General features: G+C 37.1%; 1 protein-coding gene across 7 annotated transcripts in view; it reads left to right on the top strand.

The window, feature by feature from the left end:
• Nucleotides 1-6,495, top strand: part of kiaa1841 (KIAA1841 ortholog) — a 124,626-nt gene extending 118,131 nt beyond the window's left edge. For all 7 annotated transcript variants that reach the window (XM_039737972.1, XM_039737971.1, XM_039737978.1 and 4 more), the window contains one exon: nucleotides 6,148-6,495. In XM_039737972.1, coding sequence (XP_039593906.1) covers nucleotides 6,148-6,184 — 37 coding nt within the window. In that variant the 3' untranslated portion in view covers nucleotides 6,185-6,495. The remainder of the gene's footprint in view (nucleotides 1-6,147) is intronic.
• The last annotated feature ends 5,818 nt before the right edge of the window (nucleotides 6,496-12,313 follow it).

The raw sequence follows: 12,313 nt of genomic DNA, 5'->3' as shown, positions 1-12,313 counted from the left end.
GTTGCCATTAACAACTGATTGTCGCCCTCTACCCCTGGATGTCGACTTTTGTCAGATAACACACATCACGGTCTGTGATGCAATATTTGCTCTATAAGACACACAAACATTTCCACCCTTCTTTTAGGGAAAAAAGTGCGTCTTATGGAGCGAAAAATGCTGGTATTTAGAGTTATCTGAAGGAAAAGAGAGACAGAAAGAGAAGGGAGTAAAGCTCTCTTTGGATGGGATTAGTTTTACACCATGTGGTAGTAATTATTACAGGAGAACCAATGTAATTTTTGTCCAGTTTAGCTTATTAATAATTTACAGACTGAACGTTCATGTCTCATAAAAGTCTCCATAGTCTTTACTCTTCTACAAAAAGTCAGTAAAAGTATATTCCCAGGTTAAACTAGTCCTGCTTGAATTGACATGTCAGTAAAATTCAGTTATTTCATGTTAAAAAGATATTTCCCCAGTGTGGGATTTTTGTATTCACAGAAAAATGGAGGCAGTTGAAGAAATTGTCCATGCTTTGTCTGACCAACATTGAACCACTTGTAGCGGTCAGGGGCCGCTAAGATTCATTTATTTATTTTAGTGGAGGAGATCCCAGGGACACCCCCAGCCTTGCTCCCACACTCACACACACACTCACAACAGAGACCAACTAAAGCACACTGGGAACATTAAACAATTAAGAATATAATTAAATTAAATTAACTAAATGAAAACAATAATACCACCCGACCCTTTCGGCAATATTACATTTAACATATAAACACAAACACCACACAGCAAAGTCCATGGAAAAACCAAACCAGATGAAATGAGAAGTGACGAGATTAAGTCCAGAGATCTGTATGTTGAAAAGGAAAGGAAAACACAGTCGTACCGGTAGTTGCTGAAAGGATGAAGACAGATGGATGGTTCAGGAGTGCTCCTTTTCTTGCGGGAAAACCAATGAATCCATACACATTCCTCAGTACGCAGATAGACAGACGATCCAGACCCCAACATACAAATACAACCCAGGACACAATGATTAAATATGGCTCAATTAACAGCAGGCAGTCCGACAGATAAATGCAACACACAATGTACAACAACAAAACATCTTTTTTCCTCTTTTGGCCACCTGCCCTCCTTTTAACCTCATTTGACCACATTTGACCCCAACAGCCCCTGCATGGACTGCTGGGAGATGCAGTTCTTACTGATAGTAGAACTGCTACACACTTAAAACAAATGTATTCTTTGTCAGTCCAGTGTAACAGTTTGAGGACAAAAGACCTCCAAACACAGAATTCTTATCAGATGATTCATGTTTGTGGCCTTGGGTTTTTTTTTGTTTTTTTTTTACTCTACCTAATCAAGACCCATTGGTGTCTTGATATGATCAATTAATAATGAGTTCATGAAACTACACCTGTCTGCAAAATCAGACATATCCTACCCTGTGCTAATCCATAATAAAATTTTCTGACATCTTGTGGTAACAATGATTTTACAGACATATACCCGGAAGCTAATTCTGTCCAAATAGGGCTATTGTAAGTAAAGTAAGCAATTATTTTATTGATTGCCAAGGGGAAATGCACAGAAATCAGACTGTACATAAACAGTTAAATATGTACAAAGTATTATCTAAAGATCCTGTGACATTTGCAAGATTTTTCCAGCAGTTTTTATTGCTTGTATAATTTGGCATCCTCAGATGACAAGAACAGCAACTGCAGTTGTCAAGGCTAATATGTGCTCCAAAAAGAAGTTGTTCAGAATGCAATATCAGTAATCGCCAACACAGACGGAGATAGCATCATTGGCCATAAAAATATAATGCACATATTTAGAGGCTAGTATAAGTCCTTATATTCTACTCAGCTTAAATAATACAAGACCCAATCTAATATGTTTTTTGATACATTACAGATACCACAGCTAGATACTCTAAGTGCAGAGGAATTGAATAAACCTCTGATACTATCAGAATTACTATATGCTATAAACTCACTTCAGAGTGGGAACACAAATAACCCTGATGGGCTACCCTGCCAAATTTTATGAAAAATTCTCAATTAAGTTAGTTACCCCTTTTATTAGCAACATTTACAGAAGCTAGAGACAATAAAATTCTACCTCAAACTTTTTGCCAATTATTGTTACCATCTTTCCTAAGCAAAATTAGGGCTTATTACAATGTGCATCATATAGACCAATCTCACTTCTGAATAATGATGTTAAGATACTTTCCAAAGTACTAGCTAGAAGGATAAAGAAAGTGCTTCCTTTGTTAATATCACAGGACCAAACTGTATTTATTAAAGGCAGACTTCTTTTTCTATTTCAAAGCATTCCTATATACATCAACAAATCATTTTTTAAGAAGTTAAATTCAATCGTAACCTTATTTATTTGGAATTCAAAACCACCACGTATCTAAAGGGTGTCCCTACAAAGACTTAAGGCAGAAGTTGGCATGACTCTACCTAACTTTATATTTTACTACTGGGCAGCAAATATATCTATAATAATAAAAGGCAAAGCCCTCACTCACTCACTCACTGACTCACTCACTGACTCATCACTAATTCTCCAACTTCCCGTGTAGGTAGAAGGCTGAAATTTGGCAGGCTTATTCCTTACAGCTTACTTACAAAAGTTAAGCATGTTTCATTTCGAAATTCTACACGTAACTGTCATAACGGTCGATAATGGTCGACAACGTCCACCATGTTGAACTTTCTTATTTATGGCCCCATCTTCACGAAATTTGGTAGGCGGCTTCCCTGCGCTAACCAAAACCGATGTATGTACTTATTTCGGTAGTATGACACCATTGTCGGCCGCCATATTGAATTTTCCAAACGCCACTAATTCTCCAACTTACCGTATAGGTAGAAGGCTGAAATTTGGCAGGCCCATTCCTTACAGGTTACTTACAAAAGTTAAGCAGGTTTCATTTTGAAATTCTACGCGTAACGGTCATAACGTCAACAACGTCCGCCATATTGAACTTTCTTATTCATTGCCCCATCTTCATGAAATTTGGTAGGTGGCTTCCCTGCGCTAACCAAAACCGATGTACGTACTTATTTCGATGGTATGATGCCATTGTCGGCCGCCATATTGAATTTTCCAAACGTCACTAATTCTCCAACCTCCCATGTAGGTGGAAGGCTGAAATTTGGCAGGCCCATTCCTTACAGCTTACTTAAAAAAGTTAAGCAGGTTTCATTTCGAAATTCTATGCGTAACGGTCATAATGGTCAACAACGTCCGCCATATTGAACTTTCTTATTCATGGCACCATCTTCACGAAATTTGGTATTCGGCTTCCCTGCGCTAACTGAAACCATTGTACATACTTATTTCGGTGGTATGACGCCACTGTCAGCCACCATATTGAACTTTCCAATGTCACTAATTCTCCAACTTCCCGTGTAGGTAGAAGGCTGAAATTTGGTACTTATTTCGGTGGTATGATGCCACTGTTGGCCGCCATATTGAACTTTTAACGGAAACTGATGTCTGTACTTATTTCGTTGGTATGACACCACTGTCGGCCGCCATATTGAACTTTCCAACGTCACTAATTCTCCAACTTCCCGTAGGTAGAAGGCTGAAATTTGGCAGGCTCATTCCTTACAGCTTACTTACAACAATTAAGCAGGTTTCATTTTGAAATTCTACGCGTAACGGTCATAACGGCCAACAACGTCCGCCATGTTGAACTTTCTTCTATACGGCCTCATCTTCACGAAATTTGGTAGGTGGCTTCCCTGAGCTAACTGAAACCAATGTACGTACTTATTTCGGTGGTATGATGCCACTGTCGGCCGCCATATTCAACTTTTCAACAGTCTTTGTTACGTATGGGCCCATCATCAAGAAATTTGGTACACGGGTTCCCAACGCTAACTGAATCCTACTTGCGTACATATATACGTCCATAGCCTGCAGCTCAGTCACGTGTGAGGCGGCGTTGGGTCCCCATCCCAACGCTCCCACGTTGTTGGCTGCCTGCCTATATAAAGCTGTCCGTTGTTCCGGTCTCTGCATTCCCTTCCTTGCTTTGCCACGGGATTCACGCCTCCCTACCGATAACTATAGCCTTTTTGTTTAATCCACGGCTTCTCCGCTGTTTTATTGTTTGTTTATTACGATTATAGTTATTGTGTAGGTATTTTACACTTACTTTACATTGCTCAGGTACCCATTTCCTTTATCATTCCAACCCCCATTACCATGTCTATCGAGATGATCACTATCGATCAAAGAACTGTCACTTACCGAGTGGTTTCCATGCCCGGAGATACCACCTACCTTTTCCATTCTTTTTGTTACATATTGCACGGCCATATCAGGCTCATTCTTAATATCTGGAGAAACATTGTGTCTTATGTATTGAATGACTGGGACAGGTTCAAGGTGTAGACTGATGACGGTCCAGGAGATAATTAGACTACCCATGAGCTTTATAAGAGTGAAATGCTTAAGGCCTTCACCTATGGTTTTGCATGTGAGTTGATGGCTGCCACTGAATTGTTCGGTTGTCGCTTTCAAGTGTACCGAAAAGGCCAAATATTTTACACCTTTCGACAACCGCCAATGCCTCTTAAACATCTTAGACTGACAGGTGACGATTTCAGTAGTGGACACTTTGATGTTTATGAATGTTTAAACTCTCAAAAGCTGGATGTGAAGTTATCGATGAAACCGGTTGTGTGCTTACAACGCTTGACAGATGCCAAATGTCACTTCAACACAAGTCCTACAAATACTGTCGTAATTGAAACAAACCATGAAACTCAAACCGATTATGACAGCAGCAATCCAAGCTGTGAGATTTGAGACAAGATTACTGTTCACATGGCCAACTGTACGTTACATGCTCAAGAGTAAGCTCAGCGACAGCTTGGTCAGATTACAACCGGAGGGCCGAACTGACAACATGGTATACAAAGAGATCCTTAACAAATAATTATTGGCATATTTTCCCACAGTTTAAAAAGGTTTAATTTTCTTCTTAATAAAAATTTTAATGCACTACTTCGCCGCTGCGAAGCGCGGGTATTTTGCTAGTATATATATAAGCTGTAAAATACTGGACATGGGTAAAAAGAAATGAACATACACAGGCTTGGTCCGCAGTTGAAATAAAATCCTGCAGTACTTCTTTATATTCCTTGCTTTGTACCTCAATAAATACAAGTTATCGCCATTATTCTAACAACCCAATTGTGCTTCATTCACTCAGAATATGGAACCAATGTAGGAAGTACTTCAAGATAGAGGAGCTTTTATCTGTGGCACCTCTGTACGATAACCACCTTTTTCCACCCTCTCAAATGTCTGGAAAACATTTGGGGTTAAATCACTTAGAGATCTCTACATAGATAACGTCTTTGCATCCTACTAACAATTACACTCCAAATTTAACTTTCCAGCAACGCATTTCTTTCACTATCCTCAAATCAGAAACTGTGTTAAACAAAACCTGCCCAATTTCCTTTACCTCCCACCTACTTCTATTCCGAAAAAAATATTGATCAGTCTTGAGGGCTCAGACAGCATTTCTGTAATATATAAAAACATTTTAAAGTCCCTCCCCTTTAAAAATCCCAGAGTGCAGTGGGAAAAGGATCTCTCACTCAACATTTTAGAAAAGGAGTGTAAGGTGGCAATCCACAGAATTCACTCTAGGTCCATATGCACAAAGCATAGAATTATTCAATTTAAAATCCTCTATCGAGCACATCTGCCTTGTTTAAAACTGTCCAAAATGTTTCTGGGGCAAGATCCAACCTGTGAAACATTGTCCATTTTGAAGCATGTTTTTGTGGTGTTTCTATGAAAGCTTCACCTAGATGATTTTCTTTTCATAAATGGACAAATATTTTTAAAAATAGTCAATATATCATAGTTTGACATCTCAAGGAGTTTACCATTTATTTAAGTAGATTTATATTTTATATATGTTAGGTTAGAAAACAAATTTGCAAACTTTGAGAAGATATATTTCTGTCTTGTAATGTTCAGTATATGCAGTGACATGCAATATTAGTATGCAGCTTTCTACTAGAGTGAGATTTTCACATTGTATTATATTATAAGTAGTATAATTTGGACTGATCTAATTTATTTTTCTTTTGTATAAAATAGGCCCAAGACACGTTTTGGACAACCACGACCAACATAGAGGTTTTTAACTGCTCTGTAAAATAATGTGTCACATAACCTTAAATGCGTAATGTGTTTAAGGAAATGTGATGTATTGCTTTATTTCCTGTAACATTTTTATCATGTCTTAATGTTGCATTTTTAAGGAATGTAAAATAATTTATATATAATAACTTTTCTATTATGCATATCGTTAGAGGCCTGTTTTATTTTGCTTTATGTTGCATTACTGTTGTATATTCTGCACATACTAGCAACTGCTTTTAAAATGAACATATTTAAACAATATAAATTATGTAACTCTGTTTATTAAATTAATTACTGTATTTATAACATTGTACTTGGTTTTTCTTTAGTGGAATAAATTAATAATTTTTTAGTAATAGAACATTCTTTCCCCAAGTGAAACATTCCACTCATTGTTGACTTGGACATGTGCGCAAGTATGTCTGGTGATGGACTTATGCCCTGTCCACGAAAACCCAACACATTGAACTGGAATGGTTTAAGAATATTATGTTAGAATTAAAATGTTTCTATAGTGCAAGAAACTGTCATGGCAACCGTCCGGAAAATTTTTGCAGCTCTTTATTTCTTTCTTTATTTATTTAAACACATAACCCTGTTTTCTGTGTGGTTACCAACAAAGACAATAAGTTAATAATAAACTGACAAATGTTCAGTACTATTAAAAAAAACTTTTGTAAAATGAACATTTGCTTATTTTAGTTATAAGACTAATGTGAAGTGTAGAGGATACTAAACTTGGGGAATAATTCAGCAGCTGTGTACTTGTTTTCAAGAAAAAACAGAACTACAGAAAATTTGAAAGGTAGGGAAGGTTGTTTGGTTAAATGAAGTTAGATAAAGCTGATGTCACATTACACAACTTCTAGTCATGGAATATGTCTCATCGTGGGACCATGTCAATTTAAACAACTGAAAATCACTCCCTATTTAGTGATCAAATCCCGACCATCCAGCAGTGTCTTGCTCACTCCTTTTTTATGATGTCAAATAATGTGATGCCTCATGAAGCCTGTGTTGTTTAAAGGGTTAACAGCTATGGCGAGTCAAAACATTATAAAGATGAGCCTCTGTGCTTGTTGGTGAGGTTCAAAACACACATGTTCCTTGTTCCCCATAAGCACATTCTTTGCATTGTGCTTCCAGATGAGCATTCACTGGTTCTCAGCTCTTTTACATACATTGCTTGCATCTCCAACTAAAGACAAAATCGCAGTAAGTCGCAGACTAATTACTAGTTGGTCTCGGTTGTTGGGCATGCCGCATTAAGTAATGGGCTTTTAACAGGCGCCTGCAGCAAACTATTTCCGACTCGCTGAGATTATGTGATTTAATGCTACGACTAAAAATAGCTAATGTTACATAGGCTTTGAACAAAAAACTGCTTTGAAAGTTTTGATTTTTGTGGGAATGCTACGGGAGGATCATGTTAAGTTAGTACTTAAGTTAGTGCTTTATTAACCCTAGTGAGAAATTTATCTGCAGCACGAATATTTTGACTTCCATCATTATTTTGCAGGTACTGGATAGATATCAAGTAAAAAAATTGTATAATACAGTCTCACACCTCAAATTTTCATACATAAGAGAATGTATGATTATCTTCAGTTAAATATGTTTTTTCTATAAAATATATGTAAAAAAAAATAAAGTCGCTTATCACACTAAAGTGTCAGATTTCAAGCATGGCCTTCATTTATAAACTCAGTCATGTGTGGCACCCATGACCACCAGTCTTTTATAGTGGAACATTATCAGTGACTTAGTCATAGTGCTTTGCGATTTTCATAGCAACTCATGTGGGTTCCTCAGTGTGCAATAGTGGACAACCAATGAGCGCTCAGCAGGAAGTACAGTGCGTATAACCTTGTTATCAATGACCAAACCAATGTGGTCGTCTTCAGGTTTCACAACATATCCCTTTTTTATTTTCTTGTTTGTTCTTTTACTTGAAACAGCAATAGCAGCAGCTGCTGCTACCTGTTTTTCTCCAAGTTTTGTGTTTACTTTCATGTATTTGTGCTAATTCACATTCTGGCTTGCTCCTCACTGATACTGTGCCAAAATGTGGTGCTGTAGGAAATTTGAAACTGTGCTGAGAAGTCCTGTAATCTGTCATTCCGTGCAGTTATTCCCCTGGTATAATCTATTATCCTCAAGACAACAACATTCAGAAATTCAACATGTTCTAAGACTTGAGTCATGTGGTATTTTTTCCTTTGCTTCTTACTGCACTTCCCTGTCCTGTACTTCCTTTTATGTTTGGTGAGACCCTAGCCTAGGACTAGTATTTTGTTGCATATGTTGAACCTCAGGAGTAATTTTTACAAGTTAATAATGCCCTGTATGGAGGAGATGCTCAAGGTTTCTGTCTTTCTCAGCTTCATCCTATTACCTGTGGTGTACAGTGTCTCAACCTTGTATGGTTTACCTTCTTGAGACACTCATTCTTCACTCTTTGATCTGCAGTTTAATGACATAAAAAATAAATATTCAGTGCAATTACCAATGAATGCTTTGTTTAATCACATCAATACTTTTGTATAGCGCAGTCAACTCTACTGTATGTTGTACTTTGTTGCCTGTCACCTCTGAATTTGCAAACATGACACCAGCTACTTTAGTGTCTACGTACTTCAGGATCCTGGAGAAAAGATAATTACTCTACATATGGGGCCTTCTTGTGCAAAGCCACAATTCTTTCATTTTATTCTTTTTTGAATGAAAATGCTAGGTTTTCTAATCTTTCATTTAGGATAAACTCATTAGGTAAAGAGGCACCTGGCTTCTTTGGCACTTGAACAATGCAGGATGGTTTTCACAGCAGTGGCACTTTCTGGACCCTTAGGGACACCACAAAGTCGGGTAGCACAGGCCTTCATTTGACATTTGACCCAATTTTCAAAGAGACTTTCCTGGTGAGGCATTCATATCACAGGGACAGTGAGCCTAGCCTTTGTCTCTTGAGGAAATATGCCTAAAGAGTCATCATAAGCTATTGCCAGTTATAAAATATTCCAGTTGTTAGAAGTTTGCTGTATTTGTATTTTTATTTTTGTAATAGTAGGCCTGTTTATTGTTAATCTAATGTCTGTTCAGTTTCTTCATTAACAATATCTTCTGCTGTGGTCACACTTGTGGTGGTCTTTATTTTCCTCTGTTTGCTATTCAGACTTCGGTTTCCTGTTTACCTTTTTTGATTTTTTTTTTTTTGCTCAGGGTTTTTATTATTATTTTCCTGTTGCAGGAGGCACATGTGGCCTGTTGCCACCTGTCTGCAGTTCTGGTTTCAGATCTTGGTGTTGGTGAGGAGTTTGCACATTTTACTCCTGCCACTCCAGTTTCTTTTTTTTATCTTAAAAATATGTAAATTTTATATATAATATACTCACCAACTAAATCAAACACCCCAGAAATATTATTATCATTGGATGCAGAAAAAGCATTCGACATGATTGAATGGAAATACCTTTTTACTATTTTGGAGAAGTTTGGGTTTGGCCCGAACATTTGTGCATGGATTAAATTACTGTATACTAACCCAGAAGCTTCAGTTTGCATCAATAACATTTGCTCAGACTACTTTAAACTAGAACGTGGCACAAGACAAGGATGCCCTTTGTCACCACTGCTGTTTGCAATTGCCATTGAACCACTGGCAATACATTGTCGAAATACTGATCAGATAAAGGGGATTAGCAGAGAAGGACTGGACCAGAAAATCTCATTATATGCAGATGATATGGTATTGTATATATATCGGACCCAGAAAATTCTGTGCCTGCAGTCTTAGCAGCACTCACAGAATTTCAAAAGCTCTCTGGTCTCAGAATTAATCTGAATAAAAGTGTACTCTTTCCGGTGAATTCGCAAGCATATAATATTAGATTAGACACCCTTCCTTTTATCATTGCAGAACAGTTTAAATACCTAGGGTAAACATCACAAGTAAACATAAAGCTCTTTATCAACAAAATTTTGTCGTCTGCATGGAAAAAATTAAACAAGACTTGCATAGATGGTCAACCCTTCATCTCACACTAGCTGGAAGAATTAACACTGTTAAGATGAATATTCTTCCTAAGCTCCTTTTTTATTTCAAAACATACCAATATACATTAATAAATCGTTCTTTAAGCAATTAGATTCAACAATAACCTCATTTATTTGGAATTCTAAACATCCACACATCAAAAGAGCGACCCTACAAAGACAAAAGGCAGAAGGTGGCATGGCTCTACCTAACTTCCAGTTTTATTACTGGGCGCAAATATACAGTCGATAAGAACCTGGACACAAATAGAAGAACATATACAGGCATGGACCGCAATAGAAGTAAAATCCTGCAGTACTTCTTTGTATTCCCTGCTCTGCTCCAATAAACACACGCTATCGGCAATACACTAATAACCCAATTGTGTTCCACTCACTTAGAATCTGGAACCAATGTAGAAAGCATTTTAAGACGGAGAAGCTTCTTTCTGTGGCACCCCTGCAAAAGAACCACCTCTTTCAACCTTCACAAACATATGCAGTTTTTAATATCTGGAAAAATTTGGAATTAACTTGCTTAGAGATCTTTATATAGACAACGTCTTTGCATCCTATGAACAATTACATTCCAAATTTAACATTCCAGCTACAAATTTCTTTCACTATCTTCAAATCAGGAACTTTGTTAAACAGAACCTTCCAGATTTTCCTCATCTTGCACCCTCATCCACGCTGGAAAAAATATTGCTCAATTTTGAGGAATTAGACTCCATCTCTACAATATATAAAATCATTTTACAATCCCTTCCTTTCAAAGATCCAAGAGGACACTGGGAAAATGACCTCTCAATTAATATATCAGAAAAGGAGTGGAAAGTAGCAATGCAGAGAATTCACTCGAGCTCCATATGCTAAAGCATACAATTATACAACTCAAAATTATTTATCGAGCACATCTGTCTCGACTAAAACTCTCCAAAATGTTTCCAGGACATGATCCAACCTCTAACGCTGCAACCAAGCCCCAGCCTCACTAGGTCACATGTTCTGGGCCTGCACCAAATTAACATTATTCTGAACAAAAATTTTTAATTACCTCTCAGACAGCCTTGGACTCACAATCCCTCCTAACCCATTAACAGCTGTGTTTGGGGTTCTTCCAGAGGGTCTTAAAGTGGAGAAGGACAAACAAATTGTGATTGCATTCACTACACTCTTGGCACGCAGACTTATTCTGATAAACTGGAAGAACCCAAACTCTCCTCTTTTAAGTCAGTGGGAAACTGATGTGTTATATTATTTAAAATTGGAAAAAATCAAATACTCAGAGGATCTGTGCAGACTTTTTTCAAAACATGGCAGGATCTAATCAGTAATATTTTGAAATGAGTTTATAAAGCACAGAATTTGTTGATTTAGGTATTTTTACAAGCCTTAAATTTTACACCGTTTGGCTTGCTCTCTCTCTCAAGGGTGGGGATCGATCTGTTCTTAGCATAATTCTTTTTTTTGTAAAAACTTGATTGCTATGTATTGATTGTAATAAAATTAATAAATAAAAAGAAAAAAAAAAATGTAAATTAGGATGACTCTAAATCTGCCCCATGTGGGTATTCTGTGATGGGTTGAGATCCTATCTACTCTTCGCACTCAGTGCTGTTGGCATATACTCTAGCCCTCCATACTATTAAAATGATGAGGTGACTGAATATTCTAACTACCAGAAGAATATCCTGCTTTTTATTATACATAACCTTATTTAGGAAATGTGTTAATAGCAGACTGTATTCCTATCCCTTGTAAACTTGTCTGTGTTAAAAAAAACACAGTCACCTGTCTATAGCTGTCCATTACCAGCTGGTGCATATACCTTAGTCTATTGGTCAGGAATGGTATTGTATATGCTTTAGTATATAATATATACTACCTTATTGAACTTATCCTTGTATGCCTGTTTTCATGTACATCTTTTTAAATACTTAAACCACATTTTTTTATAACCCTGAAAATGTTTATTTGATTAATAAGTAGTCTTTTCATCCAAGTATTTCTTGTCTCTAATTTGCTGCCTCTCTCACCTCTTCACCATAATAATATGTAGTGAATGTCCTGCTGCAAGAATGGCTGC

Source organism: Polypterus senegalus, chromosome 16, assembly GCF_016835505.1.
Source record: "Polypterus senegalus isolate Bchr_013 chromosome 16, ASM1683550v1, whole genome shotgun sequence".
Lineage (NCBI taxonomy): Eukaryota > Metazoa > Chordata > Cladistia > Polypteriformes > Polypteridae > Polypterus > Polypterus senegalus.
This window is presented reverse-complemented; position numbering and strand designations above follow the sequence as displayed.